The sequence below is a fragment of the Epinephelus lanceolatus genome, chromosome 5 (assembly GCF_041903045.1).
Source record: "Epinephelus lanceolatus isolate andai-2023 chromosome 5, ASM4190304v1, whole genome shotgun sequence".
In the NCBI taxonomy this organism is placed as follows: domain Eukaryota; kingdom Metazoa; phylum Chordata; class Actinopteri; order Perciformes; family Serranidae; genus Epinephelus; species Epinephelus lanceolatus.
The window spans coordinates 3849323-3872639 of record NC_135738.1 but is presented as its reverse complement, the minus strand read 5'-3'; the positions used below and the strand labels follow the sequence as shown (position 1 = coordinate 3872639).

The 23317-nt window shown below is 44.3% G+C and overlaps 2 protein-coding genes across 3 annotated transcripts; one reads left to right on the top strand and one right to left on the bottom strand.

The window, feature by feature from the left end:
* Positions 1–821: 821 nt before the first annotated feature.
* LOC117261986 (uncharacterized) lies at positions 822–5630 on the top strand. Its single transcript, XM_078168351.1, has 5 exons — positions 822–996; positions 1244–1532; positions 2278–2521; positions 3383–3520; positions 5119–5630. Exons 2-5 carry the CDS (start codon positions 1336–1338, stop codon positions 5386–5388), a joined length of 849 nt encoding a protein of 282 aa, XP_078024477.1. The 5' UTR covers positions 822–996; positions 1244–1335; the 3' UTR covers positions 5389–5630.
* A 3351-nt stretch (positions 5631–8981) lies between these two features.
* On the bottom strand, positions 8982–23235 carry gtse1 (G-2 and S-phase expressed 1). 2 transcript variants are annotated; one of them, XM_033634557.2, is made up of 12 exons: positions 23107–23235; positions 22786–22855; positions 22635–22692; positions 20808–21555; positions 19322–19483; positions 18336–18471; positions 16655–17053; positions 12851–12902; positions 12227–12463; positions 11846–12080; positions 9706–9822; positions 8982–9299 (listed from the first exon to the last, which is right to left on the bottom strand). In XM_033634557.2, the coding sequence occupies exons 2-12, from the start codon at positions 22805–22807 to the stop codon at positions 9210–9212; spliced, it is 2256 nt and encodes a 751-aa protein (XP_033490448.2). In that variant the 5' UTR covers positions 22808–22855; positions 23107–23235; the 3' UTR covers positions 8982–9209. The 2 variants fall into 2 exon arrangements, with proteins under 2 accessions (XP_033490448.2, XP_033490449.2); XM_033634558.2 differs by having other exon boundaries at positions 8982–9296.
* Between the last annotated feature and the right edge of the window lie 82 nt (positions 23236–23317).

Here is a 23317-nt window from a genome sequence, read left to right as displayed (position 1 = left end):
ACGAAAAAGTCTAAAAAAAATCTGAGTTTAAAATTGTGATATTCCACCAAAATCACTTTATTCTACATCTCTTTTAAAATTAGCTAAAAAATAAACTGTTTGCGCAACAAGAGTGAAAAACTGAGGCTTTTTTTTGTCAAATCCAGTATTTATATAATCTGATATATAGTAGTATAGTATAATCTAATATATGGTGGGCACCAGTGGTGGACCTGCCAGTCCTGGTGTTCTCTGGTGAATGATGGAGCTGCATGGTGCTGGGCTGTGAGCACAGGTCCCACTAGAGGACGTGGGGCCCTCATGCCACCCTCATGGAGTCTGTTTCTGACAGTGTGGTCAGAAACATGCACACCAGTAGCCTGCTGGAGGTCATTTTGTAGGGCTCTGGCAGTGCTCCTCCTGTTCCTCCTCACACAAAGGGGCAGATACCGGTCCTGCTGCTGGGTTGATGCTCTTCTACGGCCCTGTCCAGCTCTCCTGGTGTGACAGCCGGTCTCCTGTGCCATCCTGGAGGAGCTGGACTACCTGTGCAACCTGATTGGGCTGCAGGTACGACCTCATGCTACCAGTAGTGCCAAGGACACTAGCAGAAGACCAGACTAGAGAAGAATCAGTCAGGAAGGATAAGGAGAGAGCAACTGTCTGTGGACACCACATGTAAAACCATTCCCTTTTTGGGGGTTGTCTTGCTTTTGCCTCTCCGTTGCACCTGTTGTCACTTTGATTTGCACCAAAGCAGCTGAAACTGATCAATCACAATCACTTGTGCTTCCTAAACAGACAGATTGATATCACTGAAGTTTAACTGACTTCCTGTTAGACTGTGACCATTAAGTGTTCCCTTCATTTTTTAGTGGTGAACAAACCCTCACTGCTGGAAGCACCACTAACAACACTGTGGTCACCTCTTTCAGTGGAGGCAGAATACTCCGACTGATATCACAAGACCTGGACAAATAAACCCACACCTACCTGCCTGGACTGACACCACAAACAGTAACTGAGAGTTTATTTATGTTTTCATTTTGTGATCTTGTTTACCAGTACATGTGACCTTTGTTTGCATATCTTAATAATGCAGTGTTTACCTCTCACAAAATCAGCCACTGAGAGAAAGTCAGGATGTCTTGAAGCCACCAGGGCTGCAGCAGGGCTACGCGTCTTAGTCACTGTCTTAACTGTAATGTAAACTGCTGTGTAATAGTTTCACTTTCTCCATCACTTTCTGTTTTTCTGATGGGAGGATCTAAAACTGAGGCACTATAAATATGAGCCCAGTTCCACCCTTACATTCATCTGAAGAAACAAGCCAAGAAGCCAGACATCAACATCGAGATGATCGATACAGAAGTTGTGCTTGAAGCTTTGAACGCGCTCTGCAATGACGGAGTAGCTAGTGTTCATAGACAGAGAGCAGAGGATGGGTCACTGACAGCCGACACCTCTGGAGCAGCTGCCCAGCTGCAGGAGTCCATGCGAGAGCTGTCCATCCAGGACTTGATCCCTATCACCCTGTGTGGGCTTAGAACCAGGTAATTATTACCAAAGCCATGTTAACATAAGTATGATTTCTGTAAATGTTACAGAGGGTTTGAAACAGCAGTTGTTTTTCTATAAGGGACTGTTCTTTACTTATCAGAGGAGAAAGGTGGCTGGGGCGTGACTTTGTTCTTTCTTTTTCTGTTTTTGTTTGATCCTCTCCAGAACTACAGATATTTTTCCTTGAGTGATTTAGGGGAAAATGCATGATCCTCCCTCCACCATAAATTAGTTATTAGATTTTTTTTGTTTTTTGAAAACAGTCATACCTCAGCCACTCCCCTCCTGTGATATATAAAGAACAGTCCCTAAAGTCCTCATCAGTGAAACTAGTTTGGCACTTGAAAGCTGACAGACTGATCTCACCTGTTTACTACAAAGAGTATTGAAATCTTGACTTTAAATATTCTGACTTTATTTTAACGGTTTTTAATTTTGTTATGGAGACACTCCTTTATTGTCAAAATACTCAGACTTTTTCTCAAAATATTTTCATTTTGTTCACAAAATGTCTGTAAGAGTGCCCATAATGCTTATCATGCTAAACTAAGACAGTAAACATGGTAAACAGAAACATGTTAGCATTGTCAGCCTCACAGAGACACCATCGTAGCTGTGGAGTCTTGTTTTTCTCCTGAGCTGTTGCTGAATAGTTTTCCTTATCCCTGATGGATTGTCACAAAGAGAACACTGACGTGCTTTGAAATTGTGACTCTTCTTCTGCTTCAACTTTTACAGGTTCCAGAGTCCTGGAGGAACAGTTAAAGTGGAGCCAATCTGCAGGGTCGACTTGCAGCAAGACATCAGTGAAGACAAAAAAACTGGGCAGATTATCATCGAACCAAATAATTACCCATGGTCCAAGGAACATTTGGATCCACGGTTTAACTACGATTTCTCCAAGTTGAAAGACACGGAGAAATATTACAGAGGTGGCGAGCTGTATGAACGCCCATGTGGTTGGCAGCGTTTTGCCCTCAAGGTGAATATGCTTTCAGTTTTGTTTGGCTTTAAATCTCCATCAAGCTGCTGTATTCTACAATTCAGAGTGCAAACTATGACATAATCTGGCCTCAGAGACCAACTGATCTGATTATATATTTAAAGGCATAATCATAAATTTCACACTACTGGACCAATCAGCCAAATATTTTAGGTGCACATTTATGACTGTATACTCAAGGCCCTCTCGTGGTTGGTGATTCACAATTGTTGAAAAAACCTGTTTTATTAACCTGTTTTATTCCATACTTTACTGCTGACTCCTCACTCCTCTGCTGCACGTTGTCCATAAATCATTTTGGCTAAAAACAACTGGTTCATTTTGAACCAAAGCATCTGCAGGTAAATTGACCCTTCACTAAGCCCCGCCCCTTTGTGAAGCATCATCTAGCTGTCAGAGCTAGCATGCAGCTCACACCATGTAGTGGCTGAACAGTGGTTTTGCAATTTCCTACACTTTTCAGGGGGAGGAAGGTCTGTCTCCGTCCAACCTCTCCAGGTAACGAGTATCATTAATGCACATCGTGCCCCAGACACATCGTTTAGCTTGAACTTCACAAAACCAGCCAGAAAATGAAGAAAATCTGTATAACAATCGATTTATGCTACTTTTATCACATGTAGTACTCTACACGACCAAAAACGTATGTAATTTGATGGGTAAAATCAGTGGAGTTCTCTTTTCACAGCCTTTTTGATGCCTGCTGGCGGTTTAACTTCTCGCCTTCTTGCAGTGATGTGCAGGTGCACTCCAATACACCATGACATCACTGTTGGTGGTGGTTAAAATGACAGTGGTGGTTACACATCTGAATGTTTGTGACTACTTGTTTTGTCTCAGGTCTTGGATAAGTACGAGGACAATACCTGGCTGGGAAACAGGTGGCGCACCACACAGTCAGTGGTAGGGGAGTGGCCGGTGTCCTACCACGGGACGAAACAGGAACATGTTAAAGCCATCATCGAAGAACACTTTACGGTATTTATATTCACTCTCATGACTGCTGGAATAAATGTGAAGAAGCCTCTTGGATGAGAGTTGAAACATCTCTAAAGAACTCAAGCAAGTCAAGTTGCCTACAATATGGCATCGACAGAGTCGAGCCGTTTCAGTGATGGTGTGAGATTGTTGGGACGGTTAAACGGCTCTGTGCCGGATGTTAGCCATCGCTGCTGTGTTAGCTCGTGCTAACCGGGCAGAGAGAGCAGAAGTAGAGAGGCTGATGGAGACAGTCCTTCAGCTCTGAACAGCAGCAACAGCTGATTGTCTGCTATGGAACACAGAAGGGCTCGTAGCATCTATTTTGATATATGTATTAATAATTCAAATTTGTTCGTCTTAACAGGTAAAAATATAACATCTTAACGTGCATTTGACGCATTTAGACAACAGAAAATGCCCCATTAACCAGTACATCTAGACGTCTTAGGACATTTAGAGCATTAAAGCTTCCAAGCTATCGGCTAGCGTTAACATATCCACCCCTTTCTGGCCAATGTTGGGCTCTTGTTAGTGGGTACGTTTGGCTACGTACCTATCACCTGTCTTCTACGCAACTTCAATTTGGTATTTAGGACAGTCCATTTTATATGGGGGGCATCAATTCTGTCATGAACTCCTGGAGACTGAAGAGAGCAAATGGCCTCTGGAAGCTTCTTAAGCCACTGTGGCTATAACCCACTATAGCCTATGTGTGTTTTCATCCAGTATGAATTATATTAAAATTCTTCTAAACACAAATGTGGTGTTTTACTCAGGGAAATCAAACTTTGTATCAACCTTATGCCTGGCACCCATGATACCTGATCCGGAACTGGCATTTTCCAATGGTAACGGTATCAGACTGTACGCTAACGGTATGCTAATCTTTCTTTCTAGAGTGATTTGGAAATAAAACGTGGAACACACCACCTGTCACCCGGGACGCAGGTGTCCACTTCCTGTGTGAATGTAAAGCCAACCCGTTTTTTTTTTGCTAAATTCAACCATGTATGTTTGTTGTTGAAGTAAACAAAGGTAAATTCATGGTGTTGTACTGACGCAGTGCTTTTATTTTGAAAGAGACTGTAGGCAAACTGTACATTTCCTGTGAAAACAGAAGTGTATTTTGAAAGCAGACAATGCATGTAACAGGCTGAAGTTGACACGGCGTCCCAGAACGTCAACAACCAACACACCCAGGGTACCTTGGACGTCATATGTGGATGTTGACAGTCCATGACCAAACGTGGACATGTGACGAGGTCGCAGTGGGGATGTGTTGGAGATGTGTATCATTAAAATGGTATCAATCATTCATTTTTTAAATATTATAGTTATCATCAATACCCGTATACTGTGACATCCCTAATACATTTATATAAACCATTTATTTGTTATGCACACCATCACAAGGGACGTTGTGAGAGCTGAGACTAGTGAGGATTAAGGAATTATTATGTGGTTGAAATCGACTCTACTGCCACAGAAATGCACAAGTGTGTGTTAGGATGGTCTCATTTTAGTGTGTGAGGAAATACTGATCTGATTAGTTGGTTGAAAGTCTTTAAATTCTAATTCATTCTTGTATTTAACAGGCAGGCAAGCGTAAAAAGTATGGCAAAGGGATTTATTCGACTCCAGACATCGACATAGCGAAGAGATTCGCCACCAAATTCACCTCCAACAAGACGGCCAAGAAATACAAAGTGATTCTGCAGAATCGTATCAACCCAGAGTACAGGGAGATATACGAGGAAGACAACTACTGGCTGGTTCCCATCCCCGAAAATGCATCAGAGAAAGAACAACGGGAGATCGTTGAAAAGGCCATCCGTCCTTATGGTTTGCTGTTAAAAGAGATATAACAATGATCCTGAGTTTCCTGAGCTTTATTTTGAAAAGCCAGAGTATGTGTTGTCTGTGAAGCATATGTCTGTCTGTGCAAAATACTCTCTGACGTAGTCGAATGTAATCAAGTCTCACTTGCTTGTAAGCCTATAGATGAATACATACAATCAATAACACCCCTGCATGTGGTATGTATACTGAATCGAGGGAGGAAATCACTCTGAACTTCCTGTGTTCCATTATCAATAAATCAGACATTCAATAAACTGTTGTTTTGAAACAACTGACTTGTTTTTAGAATTCTGTTACAAACATCGAAGTTTACTGTGGTAGCATTTTTATATTTTCTAAGTTTGATGGTGTAAAGTTTGCACTCATGGCAAAGGAAGTTTAATTAATAGCTTTTATTTTTCAGTTTGTACGTGGGAGTAACATTTCACTTTGAGAAATACTCAAACCTCAATGACCTCAAAGTCTTCAGGGGCAGTTTGGTCGTTACTTTCATTTAGAATCATATTTGTAGATCTTTTAACGTGTAATGAGTGACGACTGTTTTTGGGTGGTGGGAGAAGGGCGACCTGTGTTCAGGGTCTTTGCATTCAGCTCATTCTTGACTGTTGTTGTGAGTCCATCTGCAGATGCTGAACTAAACAAGTTTCTGACTCGATGAGTTTTTTAATAGGAATTTCCACCACAGTACATCAAAGAGTATTTCGCATGGACGACTGAACACAGTTCATCCTGACAGGGACATGAACGTCTGCACCAAATTTCATGACAGTGATTCCTGTGTGGTTGTTGAAGTATTTAACTCACAACCACAAATGTCAAACACAGTAAAAGAAATGTCAAGAGATCAACAGAGTCCATAGAATTCCTCCTCTGGGGAACATGCACTGTCCCCTAATTACATATAGTTACCTCACACTAATTATACAACATGTACTACACACTGTATAATTAGTGTGTTACATACTGTGTTCAGTCAGCAGGCAGCACGTACCGTATATAACTAGTCAGTTATACATACTGTACATAGTTAGTTGGTGTCACACAACAGTTAGCTCCAACCAAGCAATTTGATTGGTCAGGTCATCCACGAGTGCTGATATACAGTATAACAGCACTGGGACTTTTAACTCTACAGGTATCACTCTGCTTCACAGGTGTTGATTATGTTAACCGTTAATTAGCCAACATTAAGGGTCGTCGAAACAAAGTTTGCACCGCAAGGAAAATATTTCCACAAATGACAGGGTTAAATAATGAATGGTCAGAGAAGGAAAAGGGAGGAAAAGAGGCCCGAATACTTCACTGCAAACCTCCAGGTATATGTTCATGACATGAGAAGACGACGCAGACTGATTTGTTTGTTCGCTTAACAAATGGACACACAGATGTAGCCTACATGATACAAATCAGCTGGTCTGCGTGAAGTGTCGACCTACACAATGTAGCAAGCTTGTGTGCAGGACTGTTTATGTGTTGCTTAGCAACAGTAGTCCCAGTCTGGTTGCTGAAGTATTTGTGTTGGAGCCAAATAAATCATTAAATAAATACACACATCACAACCTGTTGCCAGTCTTTACTGTTGATAAATGGAACTGTTGCATAAAAACAATGTCACGCTCTAGGTTGTGCTGATGTGCTGAGTATCAGCTGCAGCTTTGAGCCTGCGACTGAATCACAGCTGTGCAGCATGACCTTGAGTGTGACATTGCTTAGGTCAGGGCTCAGCAACCTTTACTATAGAAAGAGCTATTTTTGGCCAAATCTGCCTGGAGCTGCAAAACATATTTGAGCCTCATATTGAAGGTAACGTTACATTAGCCTATCAACATTACAAACAGGTCCAAATGATTCATCAATATGTTTTATCTCAAGGTGGCGACTCACAGTGAGCTATTTAGGATTATTTGGTGCTTTAAAGTTGCATTGTTGGCGGTGGAAGCAGACAAGTCTGTCCATGTGCTATTTTCCTCTGAGACTTCAGTTTTTGGATTTGAAATCTAGAGCTAGCCTAACTAACGAGGACAGTCAAGACCAGCCGCTGCTGCTAAGGCTAGACAAAATTTAGAGAAAAAAGCACAAGGCTGCTAGGGTTGGGTACCATTCATAATTGAACCGATATGGTACCGGTACCGGTATCTGGAATTCGGTACCGGTACCAAATGGTACCTTATTTCGGTACTTTTTAAAGTCTAAACTTCTCAGTTTCAACATTTTATTGAGAACATTTAGGAACAGTGCTGCACGTTAACTTTTGTCTGCACATTTTTTTTGTCGCCATTGTTGCTGAGTCTGAGGTGCAAGTCATCTGCCTCCACCTCAGGTACCGAAATTTGGCACCGATTCATTTTAAGTGAATCAGTACTCGGTAGTACCGACGTGAAACGGTACCAAGTACAAAAAGTACAACAAGTACAGAGTTTCGGTACCCAACCCTACAGGCTGCAGACGTATATGATCCACATTAGTTGACAAAATATTAAAACTTTTTGGCAGTGTTTACACGAAACATTTTTACAATTGACAGATAAAGGCGCTGTATGTAAGAATGTGGCCAAAACAGTTACTGCACTCAAATTCAAAATACTGCCGCGAGTCGTGTCCGCCCCCCCCCTCCCCTACAGATTCGAGGTTGCTGGACAGCGGCACGCTGGAGACTGATTTGTTTGCCCACAGGCAGCTGCCGTGGCAGGGCCGCGTCACCGTATCCTTGATCTTCCATTTTCCAGCAGACCGTTCGAGCAAGTCCGGCTTCTCTGCTGCTAACGCTGCTGCTGGGATACAGCTGAGGAGCCGGCTGCTAATGCTATGTAGCGGGACACTGCTAAGTCTGCTTGCCGTGCTGCTGTAGCTCAGTCGTAACTGTAACTGATGCTGAGACTCTACTGACTGTGTGACTGGTAGACGGCGGTGGGTGGCGCAACAGGCCAAAACACAAATTCAAAACATAAACATGATTTGCGGACCGTAAAATATTTTTTAAATGCGAATATGTTAAAAAATAATTAAATTTTTCCTTATAATTTTTTGTCAAAGCAACAGTGAGCTGCTGTGAGGGGCTGAAGAGCAGCAGGTTGCCCACCCTGCCTTGAGTACACACTGTATATGTTTCGTGGGTAGTACATGCTGTGTAAGAGTCACCAACAGTGCACTTAGTTATGATAGAAAATGTCATATCAACATGAAAAATCATAAAAACAAGAATATTTTCTCATTATAAAGATTAAGTGAGCAGATTGTTTGTTCTTGGTGGCAGCAGCACGCTGCTGGACCTTAAGATGGATTTAAGACCAAAGCTTTACACATATCGGCCCCGGGGCCCTCATTTCCCTGCAGCTTCGTCATGTTGAGACGATGTCAGTCTGCTGATCGACTTTAAAAAACTGCTCTGTGCTGAAGAGTCTCCACATCTGCACTCAACACACCGTTTCATGTGTGTTCATGTTCTCTACAGTTTTAACCTGATTTATGATTCAATGTTTTTTTCTTTCTAGTTTGTTTTTGAGTGAACGCAGAAATACTTCTGAACAACCAGATTTCTCTGGTGTGTGACTGCAGTCAGCAGCACGCGGACACACAGGAGCTCAGACGTTATCAGTAGTGACATTAACAACATTTATTCAGACATCAATAAGAGCAGCGAGACGGAGACAAATAAAAGTACAATCAGGTGCAGAAAACCTTTGAATATTTTCATCATCTAAAACATAACACTCTGCTTCAGTTCTCTGATTAAAACTCTGTCGTTAACTGGATTATATTTATCAGTCTCTGGGGACAGAAACCTGCTGAGTCCAGTTCACTGCAGAGACCCTCAGATCCATCTGGATCAGAAGGACAGGTTGATGAGTGGAGCGTTGTTCTCTCTCTTGTCTTCTGGACTCCACTTGATGAGCGGAGAGCTCAGGTCGATCAGCTGCTGGAACAAAACACACAGATTGGAAACAAAAAAAATAGTTAAATTAACTCTTAAAATTACATTTACTCCTTCTACCTAATTACACAAGTTGTTTAAGGGGGTGTTTACCCCTTAAAACCCTCTTAAACTTTACAGGTAATCTATTTAAAATACTTCGTTATAATCGTTTTATTTATCCAGTATTGATCCCTTTAAAACAAACAACCTAAATCATTGTTAATAATAAATTTAAGTGATTTTTAAAGTATAAATTGAAGGGATTCTGTTACAGGCTGGAGGAACACTGCTGTTTAAAAACAGCTGTTACTGTATAAAAACAGACTCAGACTGAAAGTACATTATTTGTAACTTCATGCTGTTACATTTTATTGTTTCCTTGGATGTAACCAGGTGAGATGTCAGTTACCTGCGTTGTGGTGCAGGTCTTGCTGCTGGTCCTGATCAGGTCGGGGGTGTTGGTCAAGTCGATGAGCAGTTTCTCTTGAGGCTGCAGAGTCGGAGCTGGAAGATCCAACAGGAGAACCTGAAGAGGAGAGAACAGAGAGAGGGTCTGAGTGATGAAGATCTCTGAGGTTCTGAGATGACACAAGCGATGCCCAGCGGGGAAATTCGGTCGTTGCAGCAGCACGAGGACAGATACACACCCATCAGCCAAGACTTTAAAACCACTGACAGATGAGGAGAATGACACTGATTGACTTGTTACCATCTAATGTTCTGCTGGGAAACCTTTGGGTGCTGGCATTCATATGGATGCCTCTTGACTTGCTCCGCCCACCCAAACACCATGACAGAGCAGGTACTGCCCCGTCATGGCAACAGCACTTTCAAGGTGTCGACCTGGCCTCCAAATTCGTCACATCACAATCCGATCAAGCATCTGTGGGACATGCTGGTACCCAACCTCACAACCCACAGGACTCAAAAGATTCACTCCCAACGCCCTGGAGCCAGACACAGCAGGACACCCCCGGAGGTCCTGTGTGCGTGCCTCGCCAGGTCAGAGCCAAGTCTGATCCAAGTCTGATCCAAGCAGGTCCCACTGTGGATCAGAGGTAAATCTGGGGTACCAGCATGTCCCACGAATGCTCGATCAGATTGGGATCTGGGGACTTTGGAGATCAGATGCCTTGAGTTTTTCGTCACGTTCCTGTCAGTGTCCTGTTTTTGTACCACGACATCAGTTAAAAATTTGTTTTTCGCTACATGAGAGAATGTTTGGTGTGAGGACGCTTCAATGGTGCCAGTGTGTGAAGCCCAGCCCAGACCACAGATCTGTGACAAGACGAGTTGAAACAGGAAACCACTTACATTGTGCCATTCTGCAACGTTTCTAATAACCTGCTGGTTGACAGGAAGTGACCACGATGAGACGGCGTATCGTCTCTAGTCAACAACTCTCTGTGCTTCTGATCTGTAACGCTGACAGGAAGTGACCACCATGAGACGGCGTATCATCTCTAGTCAACAACTCTCTGTGCTTCTGATCTGTAACGTTGACAGGAAGTGACCACCATGAGACGGCGTATCATCTCTAGTCAACAACTCTCTGTGCTTCTGATCTGTAACGTTGACAGGAAGTGACCACCATGAGACGGCGTATCATCTCTAGTCAACAACTCTCTGTGCTTCTGATCTGTAACATTGACAGGAAGTGACCACCATGAGACGGCATATCATCTCTAGTCAACAACTCTCTGTACTTCTGATCTGTAACGTTGACAGGAAGTGACCACCATGAGACGGCGAATCGTCTCTAGTCAACAACTCTCTGTGCTTCTGATCTGTAACGTCGACAGGAAGTGACCACCATGAGACGGCGCATCATCTCTAGTCAACAACTCTCTGTGCTTCTGATCTGTAACATTGACAGGAAGTGACCACCATGAGACGGTGTATCATCTCTAGTCAACAACTCTCTGTGCTTCCGTTCTGATTTGCAGCTTTTCAGACTTATTTTGTGGCTGAATATAATTTGTAGCTTCTTAAAATCTGAATGAGGATAGTGATAGTAAGATACTGGCTACAGTGATGAAACAAAACCAGCATCAGATGGACTGTATTCATAATCAATACGCCACAATAATATAAATAACCAGCGCCAATTCATCAGTCAATGAGAATGTGTGTGTGGGCGGGGCATAAGCACATACAGCCAGCAGCAGCAGCGACCCACCGTCTGACACCGGCACACCATGAGGACAGAAACAGAGGGCTCAGCGGGAACGGAGCACCTGCTGCAGCAAGCCAACACGCCGTCTGTGGTCATTTTACTTGACCAGCAGACTTCGCTACAAGCTGATTGGCTGTTGAAACAGGTGACGTGTTTTAAAACCAGCTGCTGGACATTTGACCAGCTGAGTGTCAGGTGACACCATCAGCCGGCTTGAGTTGAGCTCAGACCGGCCAGTTCACACTGCTGACACTAAAACAGTTTTGTCTCGTCGTGATCTTCGGTCTGAACTGGGCTTTATGTGCACGCAGAAAATCACGTGACAGCTCACATGTTGCGTGCACTACTGTGATATGTATGTGGTATTGCTGACCTCCTGTGTCTTGCTGTTGCACTCCTCTGTAGTTTCCAGTTCAATAAGGTTCCTGACGGGCTCTGATTCGCCCTGACTCAGTGCTTCGGTATCCGTGCTCTCTGATTGGTCGGGCTGTGGAGGGCTGGGCGGGACAGCAGGGGGCTGCTCCTCCTCTTCCTCCTCCTCCAGACAGAAGGGCTGGATTTCAGGGGCATCAACAGGCTCCGCCTCCTGTGTTTCTGAGGGGGCGGGGCTACACAAAAACAACAACACAGAGACAAAATGAGACCTTTGTGCGGGTCGTCATGGTAACAGGTAGGTGATCTGCTGCAGTAAGACCACCCGCTTCGAGATCAAAGCAGCTTTCCTATTGACTGGCAGAGGTTTAAAACATTTCACCTGCAGCTTCTCTCTCTCCTGGCCAAGGCGGGGTTTGGGGTGGAGGCAGGGGCGGAGTCAGAGGTGGGTGGCGGTCTGGTGGTCCGGGTCTGGTTGGAGGGCGTGGCAACAGGGATGGCGGACATCCTGCGCTTCACTGGCGTGGGGAGGGCGGAGGGACGGCGCGCCTTCACCTGCAGTGACCTGCAGCTGCCAGCAGAGGGCGTCAGAGGACCAGCAGAGGCCTTCCGAGGAAGACTACACAAGAGGAAGGGATTTACTGATGACATCACTAATCTGTCAGACACTTGATGGTCAGAAAACATTCCCTGGTTGATAGTTTTTAACTGGATGAAAACCACCTATTCATGAGTACATGCACACTGGTGAGATTTAATCACCCGCATACTCAACACGCCCCGGTGGCCACACATGGCGACCTGTTCTGCTGTTTGCAAACATGTTTCATTCACAGAAGAGTAGTAGAAATGAGAATTTCACACTGCAGAGCTTAAAGTCTGTAACAAATCCAGCTGCCAGTAAATCTGAGGTACTTTCATACACATGAATGATGTAAATGTGCAGCTGAATACACGTTTACAGTGACGGTGGTGCAGTACAGCAGTGGAGTGTGATGTCATGTACCTGTCCATGCTGCTCACTGACATCAGCCTCTTTGGCTTCATTTTTGAGGCGTCTGGAGGTGAAACACAAAGACAGAGAGTGAGAGACAGACATGATGTTTAGAGAATCAAACACACAGACTGTAAAGTTTAAACCAAAATATTTAAATCAAAAATAGAGATGCACAATATTGGATTTTTTGCAGATATCCGATATGCTGATGTACAACAACTCATTTGACCAGTAACCCATACGGATATTGATATATCCACTTTTTCCCCCACCTAATTTTAGTGATCATGAAGTCTCTTCTGTAGTGGAATTAACATCATATGATACATGCATGCTCATGTGGTGACGGCCCATCTGCTGGTGGTTCATTGTGCAAATTAAGAAAAAACATGTTGGCTGATTGTAATAGTTCATTTTAAGCCAATATCAGCCAGAAATTAATTTCACACACATTGCTGGTGGCTTGCTACTTAATTCTAGTGAAATTATACCGACCATACTTGCTAGCAAATCAGAGAAAGCACAATCCTATAACTAGCAACCTTATAAAGCCCCGAACACAGAGGTAAAGCTGTTCTCCATTAGTTCACTTTCATTTATTTGCATGTGGGATACTCCGTGTAAAAGCCTTACAGCCGTATCCACATGACCAGAGGAGGTTACAGCTATCGGCCACTATCTGAACCCCGCTCCGCCATTATTGATAGTTTATATAAAGTCCTATCTGCGCCGATTAATCGGCCAAACCGATGAACTGGTCAACCTCTACAAGTCTAGCTTAGCAGCTCTTTTGTTCGTAATCATTGGCATGTTAAATTCAAAAACTGACAATAACATGCAGCCATTGTAAATATCCTCCAGACTTGTGTTTGTCACAGCAGCACACACAGAACTGTGTCTCCTCGTCTGTCCAGAAAGTCACGGCTCTGGATGTAGATTTCTCCATGTTGTTACCGGCTTCTTCTTCTCTTACACATTTAATGCTATTGGACTTCAGGGTCAAAGCCCGGGGCGGAAACTGTGGAGCATGCTCAGAGCGCCTCGGCCAGTTTGGGTCTGATTGACTGTATACATGCAGGAGTCACATGATCTTGATGTGTTAGTCCCACTGTGACAAATTCACTTTAGGACCATTTCACTCACACTAACATGCTCACAGGGATATAAAAGCCCGGTTTTAGTCGGTTTAATCATTTTTCCCCCAATTTCATGTAAACGTACTGACTCTGTGTCCTCTCTCTAAATGTGAGGTTTTTGTAGGTCCATGAACGCAGCGCAGGCGGAGCTCTGTTTTTTTATACCAGCACTTTGTGAACGGCAGGGGGAGCTGATCAAATCAGAGCGACAGGTGAGAGGAGCAGCTGCTACAGGTGATTGCAAACTTTTAGACCCAGCAGCGTGAGCGGTTAAGTTTCACTTTCAACATGCCTGACGTTCTGCTGCTCCGTCTTTGCCCTGAGTAGGCCTCCGACAGTGTGGTGCTATAAATAACGTATAACATACAGTACAGGCCAAAAGTTTGGACACACCTTCTCATTCAATGCGTTTTCTTTATTTTCATGACTATTTACATTGTAGATTCTCACTGAAGGCATCAAAACTATGAATGGACACATGTGGAGTTATGTACTTAACAAAAAAACAGGTGAAATAACTGAAAACATGTTTTATATTCTAGTTTCTTCAAAATAGCCACCCTTTGCTCTGATTACTGCTTTGCACACTCTTGGCATTCTCTCCATGAGCTTCAAGAGGTAGTCACCTGAAATGGTTTCCACTTCACAGGTGTGCCTTATCAGGGTTAATTAGTGGAATTTCTTGCTTTATCAATGGGGTTGGGACCATCAGTTGTGTTGTGCAGAAGTCAGGTTAATACACAGCCGACAGCCCTATTGGACAACTGTTAAAATTCATATTATGGCAAGAACCAATCAGCTAACTAAAGAAAAACGAGTGGCCATCATTACTTTAAGAAATGAAGGTCAGTCAGTCCGGAAAATTGCAAAAACTTTAAATGTGTCCCCAAGTGGAGTCGCAAAAACCATCAAGCGCTACAAGGAAACTGGCACACATGAGGACCGACCCAGGAAAGGAAGACCAAGAGTCACCTCTGCTTCTGAGGATAAGTTCATCCGAGTCACCAGCCTCAGAAATCACAAGTTAACAGCAGCTCAGATCAGAGACCAGATGAATGCCACACAGAGTTCTAGCAGCAGACCCATCTCTAGAACAACTGTTAAGAGGAGACTGCGCCAATCAGGCCTTCATGGTCAAATAGCTGCTAGGAAACCACTGCTAAGGAGAGGCAACAAGCAGAAGAGATTTGTTTGGGCCAAGAAACACAAGGAATGGACATTAGACCAGTGGAAATCTGTGCTTTGGTCTGATGAGTCCAAATTTGAGATCTTTGGTTCCAACCGCCGTGTCTTTGTGAGACGCAGAAAAGGTGAACGGATGGATTCCACATGCCTGGTTCCCACTGTGAAGCATGGAGGAGGAGGTGTGATGGTGTGGGGGTGTTTTGCTGGTGACACTGTTGGGGATTTATTCAAAATTGAAGGCACACTGAACCAGCATGGCTACCACAGCATCCTGCAGCGACATGCCATCCCATCCGGTTTGCGTTTAGTTGGATGATCATTTATTTTTCAACAGGACAATGACCCCAAACACACCTCCAGGCTGTGTAAGGGCTATTTGACCAAGAAGGAGAGTGATGGAGTGCTGCGGCAGATGACCTGGCCTCCACAGTCACCGGACCTGAACCCAATCGAGATGGTTTGGGGTGAGCTGGACCGCAGAGTGAAGGCAAAGGGGCCAACAAGTGCTAAACACCTCTGGGAACTCCTTCAAGACTGTTGGAAAACCATTTCAGGTGACTACCTCTTGAAGCTCATGGAGAGAATGCCAAGAGTGTGCAAAGCAGTAATCAGAGCAAAGGGTGGCTATTTTGAAGAAACTAGAATATAAAACATGTTTTCAGTTATTTCACCTTTTTTTGTTAAGTACATAACTCCACATGTGTTCATTCATAGTTTTGATGCCTTCAGTGAGAATCTACAATGTAAATAGTCATGAAAATAAAGAAAACGCATTGAATGAGAAGGTGTGTCCAAACTTTTGGCCTGTACTGTATATATATATTCCGATAGCGCTCCAATAAGCGGTCAGGCTCTGAAGTAGAAAATCTATTTGCTGCAGCAGATGTCTTAATCATTGCGGGCTGCCACGAATAAATGTGTGACAGCTTCTGTGTTTTTAAACACCGTTTCACCAGACCTCTGGGAACGGTAGAAAATAGTAGCTTAAGTTAGCCAACGTTAGCTAGTAACATTACAGCAGTGCATCCATGTACAGAGCTGAAATATAAAAGACAGTCACACTCCAGCACATTGACTCACCTTACCAAAATTAATGTAGTTTTAACTTTCAAGTTATAACTGATGGACATTGCAGAGTAACTACAGCAGCGCTCTGTGGATTGACCTGGCGAGCTTGGCTAAAAGCGTTCGATTGTATCTTCAAGGTAATGTTCAGTGATAAAAGCTGTGTTCCAAGGTTTTTGATTTTGCGCTATGGACTGCGATGGATATATGAGCATGAGAAGAAGAGCGTACGAGAAGAGGGTCAAAGGGTGGGTCCCGATTGTACACATACTCCATTCAACAGTACGTACTGAAAGTATAAAGAAAAAGTGTGAGATTCAGAACGCAGTGTCTGTTTTTGTGACCCAAGATGACTGAACACACATTAACCCCACGATGAAACAAACAGATGTGACAAGTCAACAGACATTAACAGACACACTCTTACCGTCTCCTGGTCGGACTCCTCTGACTCCTCCGCTGGGTGTCGGTAGGACCAGGGCCTCTGGTTTGGATTTGGTCTTCAATCCACTCTGTGTCCGGGCTGAGGTTGAGGTGGGGATGGAGGCGGTCCTCTCCAAAACTTTCTTGCTGGGCGTCAGCTTGAGGGGCGTGGCCTCGGTTTTCTTCAGCGGTGTGGATTTAGTGGCTTTGACACGCTCCACCTCGGACAGCTTCCTGGTCTGTGCGGAAAGCGAACGGCGGCCAACAGTGGAGGATGTTGGCTCTGCGGTGGCATAGACAGTGGAGCGGCGCGGCCTGCTTTGATTTGTTGGTTTACTGATGCTGCTGGGGGCGGGGCCAGTGGAGGCGCTCACACTCCGGTTCATAGAGGAGTTCAGTTTACCTGAGAGGAGACAAATTGGATGATGAGAGCAGGGTAGTTAGCTGATTAGTTAGCAGCTGGTTGTTGTTAAGTTAGCATTTAGCAGTTAGCTGGTGGATGTTAGGTTTGAGGTAGCTGCTCAGGTAACAGGTAACAGGTGGGGCTGCCCCTAATAGAAAGGTCATTAGTCAGCATGATTTCATTGATCAGTCACAGGAAAAAAAAAAGAGGCTGGAGCTGCACTTCATCAAAAATAAATCCGAACCTATATGACTGGACCATGTGTGACTTTAATTTGAAAGGACAGCCACAGGAAGTGTCCACACTCAGCAGTCAGACAGGAGTCAGGTTAATCTCCAGGGCTGGTACCTGCGGTTATTCCACAGGCTAGTTAATAACATGTCGGGCAGGAAATCCAAAGTGTGGGATCATTTTGAGAAGGTGAAGGACGAACCCAAGGTGATATGTAAACTCATCTTCATTGGTCGACTACAAACATGACGTATCATCTGAAACATGGAAGTAGCTACATGCCCATTAGCCCACAGCGTCATTAACAGGCGGCTCGCTCAGTGTGTGACGTGCACTTGGAGATAAAATATAGGCCTATATTAATGAAGGTTCATTAGTACGGTTTTGTATTTCTCTGTAATGTAGCACAGTGTTAACAATGTTACTGATACTATACTAATTATATTAACATCATAAACATGCGGCCGACAAGTCGACTAATGGCTCTAACTAACGACTATTGGTCGAGTAGGAAAATTTGGTCCGTTAGCTGTGCAGAGGTGAAAGAAATACCCAGATCTTTTTCTTCAGTAAAAGTAGTGAAACCGTGGTGTAAACATCCTCTGTTACAAATAAAAGTCAAATCAAAAACACATATTCGTCTTACTTTAATGCTATTTATTAGTCCACTATCTAGTTTTGGTGTGAGCTGCAGAGTGTTGAAGATATCAGCTGTAGAGATGTCTGTCTTCTCTCAAATATAAAAAGGAACTTGATGGCACTCTGGTTGTGGTGCTCAAAGCACCAAAAACTACATTTGAAAAACTCAGCAGCGATGTCTCTTTCCAGAAATCATGACCCAGTTACTCAAGATAATCTACAGCCCTTACTGTGAGCAGTTTCATGTAGGAACCATTTTCTTTCCACCAAACTACATTCGCAAACATATCACTGCGCAGACGGAGGCATGAACAGGACGGATACATGTTATGTGTTAACGTGTGTTTGTTGGAGGCCTGCTGCGTTTTGGAACACAGACACATAGCAGATGTTTAGGTAAAAGTTAGCATACCTTTAGCGGGGGACAGAGAGATGCTGGAGTTGAAGCTGGACATTGATGAAGAGGACGATGACGTGTTCCTCCTCTCTGTCATCCTCCTCCTCTGAAGGGGCGGAGCTTTCACACCTGACAGGTTCCTCACAGCACTCTGACAGAGAAGAGATCTTTACTTATATACATGCGTTTTTGTTTTTATTTCACATTTGCTTTGGCAATGTAAAGGTGTTTCCCATACCAATAAAGCCTGTTTTAATTAACCTGAATTAAACCCTGCTGTATTAAAAGGCAGTGCACCTGTGTATGGTGGAATTTATACTTCTGCGTTAAATGGATGCCGTACCTACGCCGTAGGATCTGAATCGACGTAGAGTCTAGGGCATACCCTATGCCGTAGCCTGACATGCACCTCCCCAGAAATGTAATGACGCGTTGCTGCGACGCAGACCTCCTGTCTGTTTCTCTAAGCTGAAACCATTTCCCTCAGTGGAAACAAAGCTTTGATTTACTTGTATTTCACAGATAAGAAACAATAAAGCCTCCACAAAAATAGCATTTTAAGTCTTGTGTGTGATTTATCCTGGCTTCATATGAGCAGAGGAAATCTCCAATGATTGCTAGGCTAATTTATACAATGCAAAACGCCATAGGCTTGTGCTAATAACGTTAGCATGTTGTATTTGTGGGGAAAATGTGTCATTAAGCCATGTTTAATGTGTGTTTAATATGTTTTAAATCAACTGAACTTTACAGCAATTCACAGAAACCTCTGTGTTTTGGAGGTGTAACTGCAGAGTGACACAGACACACCACCTTACAAGTATAAATGCTAACAGCAGCGCAGGCCACGTGCGAAGGCGATAGCATAGGATCTACCGCACAAGTATAAATCCCCCTCAACACAACAGGCTGTTGGCGCACCACCGGTTCTGTTCAAATAAACGTTGGCTAATAAACGAGGCTGAACCCAGCCTTGGATCAGTTTTGAAGAGGTGCATTACCGTGGTGGGCGGAGCTAGCGTGCGTTTTCCCAGCAGGCTGGAGTTGAGGGAGGAGTCACTGATGTCAGATGCCACGCTCGCTGAATCGGAGAGCAGATCCTCACATGACCCCGCCCTGCTGGAGGAGCGAGAGGATGGGCTCCGCTTCCAACCTCCCACCGCCTGAAACAAGACAAAACAAGCCGACAGATGACATCAGAACAAAGTCCTGGGGCCAGCTGCACCGACAGGGCTTACACCTAATCTTAAGCTACATGGGTCGTAAATTGGCGTTTTAAGTCTGACCTCAGAGTTACGCCGGTTGCACCACCTAGACTTAAGCCTTCTTCTCACCAAGACCAGGCGTAAATCTGACGCCCAGTCAGGAGCAGGTGTGAAGTCAAAATCTTAACTGTTTTTATACATCAGCAACCTGACACACAAGAGCCACAAAAGTTAAACATGTTAGCTTGATAAAAAGTAAACTGTAGCAGTAAAGCTAACACACAAACCTAAACATGTCGTGTCCTCACCTCAGCTTGTTGAACGGGCGACCAAACAAACATTTACAGGTGAAAAGTGCCCCGCTAATATCAAGCAAGATAGCAGATGAGCTGGTCAGCAGACTAGGCTTAAACTGAGTTGGTGCAACTGACGTGAAGTTCTCTTAAGACTGGTCTAAATGACTTAGCAGTAAGGACCAGGCTTAGTTAAGACCAGTTGGTGCCGCCGGTTCCTGGGTTCCCTGCTGGTTGCCTGGCAACTCCTCACAGTCAAGAAATCCTGTACATAATCACCTGTAAAACAGCGGTGTCATTTTTAACATGCAGCCATCATCTTTGGTTCTGCTTTTGTTTCCACTGTTCTGCTCTGAGGACGAGTACTTTGGGAAACTAAAGTTAAGGTGCTTTAATTACTTTTTCCAGTTCAGGTAAAATGGATAGTAGCAGGGCAGTGAAACCAAACACTACATTGATGTTGACAAAAATATTGATTTATCAATACAATGTATCAATACTCATTTTCAGCAGCATCGGTACACAGGTACCAGCTGGTCTTTCTTTCTGTCTTATTGTTAATGTTTCCTACAGTCTGACGCTGTCATGTTGTGTCCCTGTTTTATTTATCTTTTAATTGAAAAAATTAATTGTATGCCCTTGATGTCAATTTTTTTCCTGTGGTATTGAAAATGAGTATTTTTCAAGGTGCTGTATAGAAGAAATGCCAGTAACAGGACAACTTTACATCATCACATCTGTTCTCTGCTGAATTCTTCAGCTGCACCGTCTTCTGATTTATGGTTAAACACAGTGAAAACAGAAGAAGGACCTCATAACAAAAACTCCAGCTGGTCTAAAAGCTCAGGTTCGGGGAGAACTAGGTTACAGGTTTGTGACTTCCTGCAGTGGAGAAGATCTGCTGTTACGGGCTGATACCTGATGGCACCAAACACAGACTGACGGTTTCACCTGTGAACTGAAAAGTAAAAAACAAACTCCTCTCCTACTTTGCCCGGTGGTTGTAGTCTGGTTTTGTCCACTTTGCTCTTGCTGGCTGAACAGGAAGTTGTTGGGGCAGCTGGTTTGCTCGGGAGCACAATGCCAACGCCCAGCGGGGCTTTTCCTCGCAGCCCAGTCCTGGGCTGAGGCTTGACCCCGACCACAGGGCTGGAGGTGCTGAGTCTGGCAGAGGCAGTGGGGCGGGTGGATAAAGCAGAGTTGGCGGTGCGGGTGGATGAAGCTGTGCTGGCGGAGCGCGTGGATGAAGCTGTGCTGGCGGGGCGACTGGATGAAGTCATGTTGGCAGGGCGGGTGGATGAAGCTGTGTTGGCGCTACTTCCTCTCAGCAGCTGGCGCTGGACAGCTGGAGGCAGCTGCTTCATGGGACTGTCCTGCACACAGAAGGTCTGCCGTTTGATGGGACTGAGCACCCTGGCGGTCTGATCGAGCACACCCAGCTTGGCCTCGGCATCCTGGACGAACTCATCCCTGTCAGCTGCCGTGTCTGTGGTCGTATTGCTGGTCTTGTCCTCGCCGTGTGGCTGGCTCACCTCACCGCACTGCAGCTGGTTGGCTAGTCTGTGGGCTTCCTGACACACAGCCTCCAGCTGATCTCCACTCAGCGGACTCCAACTCACCCGCACACCACCACCACTGCCGTCCTCAAGCCGAGACGCCACATTTACAGAGATACACCTCTCCTTGTGGCTGACTGGACCCACAAACACCTCATCTTCATCTTCATCACCTTTGGAGCTGCAAAGAAGATGGAGAAATGTCACAACTGAGAGGAACACGAACAGCTCACAGCAGTGATGATTCAACACAGAGAACTGAGAGTCAAACTTGAGACACTCTTATATCTGAACCAAGCAGCAACATGCAGGGCTGAGAATGAAGCCAAAAACTGCAGTTCCTCTAACAGCCACTTGAGGCTGGCTCCAAAACAGAGTCAATCCTCACAGACCTCCATGTTGAAATGTCAAACTTTATAGAACTCACCAGTTAAAATGCTTTTTTTCCTTTGAATGAAGATTGGGAAATATGCCGTCCCAGGTGAAATCAATATATATCAACATTTGAAGATCCACTCATTACTAAAAGTGTGTGTCATATAAAAACTAAAGTGATGGTCAAAGTTGTCACAGTGAAATTTAAGGTGTGCTGATGGATTCACGTCATCAACTCATGCATTGAGTAACATTACAAGTTAACGTTCCACCTTAAAAGTTGCCGGCAGTCGGCCCAGTGAATGAAGTTATTTTTTCTCAGACTCCAGCTGCTGTGAGAGGCAGCAAAACATCCTTTCACTTTATAGTTACAGTTTACTAATAAAACTCTCCACAGTATGAACAGTGGTTACATGAGCCTCAAAACCAGACACAACTCAGCCCTGAGCAGAGTGACCGTCCTCTACTGACCAATCAGACTGCAGTGTTCACAGCTCCACCTTTTAGTACCAGATCTGTGTGCTAGGTACCCCAACAGAGGGGGGACCAAACATGGGGACGCTAAGGAACGCTTCTGTTGGTACCATCCACAACTTTTACTGTGGGAACAGGAAAAATTGGAACTGAACTGCTCGGTGGAAACAGGGCTTATGATTTTTATGATGAGTGTCAGCACTCTAGTTTTTGGATTGAGGAGAGTGTTGGTCATGTTAAATTATATTTCTGGACTGTCTTAGCCTCTAGAAATAAAATGTATTAAGTTTTCAAATTGGCTGAAGTTTCCCTTTAAGGGAGGAGATGACGCCGAAACTAAAAAGTGGAGGAACAAGAGAGGGACAAACACAAACCCTCTGGCACAAACAGAAACCCTCAGGAGTTTCCTACCTGGCAGGTGACAGAGAAACATCGAAGTCAAACTTCTCATCGGTCAGTAGGAACAGATCTGTCCAGAGACACAAACACAGTTAATAAAACCCACGGTCACGGTGTTATCTGTGCACAAACGCTGACTCAGGATCAGTGAGTGTTGACCCACCGCTGTTAGCTCGACAGTCCATCCCGCTGTTGGTTCTTCTCTGTGGGGGACAGATTGATCCGGATCAGACCTGCAGCGACACATTAAACCATAAGAACAATGTTTTACACCAAGACTCAGAGAAACAGCGAAGAGACGGCGAGTTTAAACACGGACTTTAGTCGCCATGCTAACGTTAACTTCCAGGTTAGCATGCTAACCCGTAGGCTCACTAACGTTAGCTGTATGAAAAGTTAACTAATATTAGCTTTAAACTGAGCATTTAAACATGACGGTTGGCTCCTGCGTCGCAGTTTAATTAAAGTAATTAAAACTACAAACCTGAAGTTCCTCTGAAAACTCTCAAACCTTGTTTTCCTCTCAGCTTTCAAACGGCGACACGAAAACACAAAACCACACAAACAATTCAAATCTGCTGCGCTGCTGGTCACGTGACTCCGACGCCCTCAGCCATTGGTTGTAAGTGTATGACGACACAGTCTTCTCTTCTTCTTCGGATTTTACGGCGGTTGGCATCCATCACTTTGGTGCA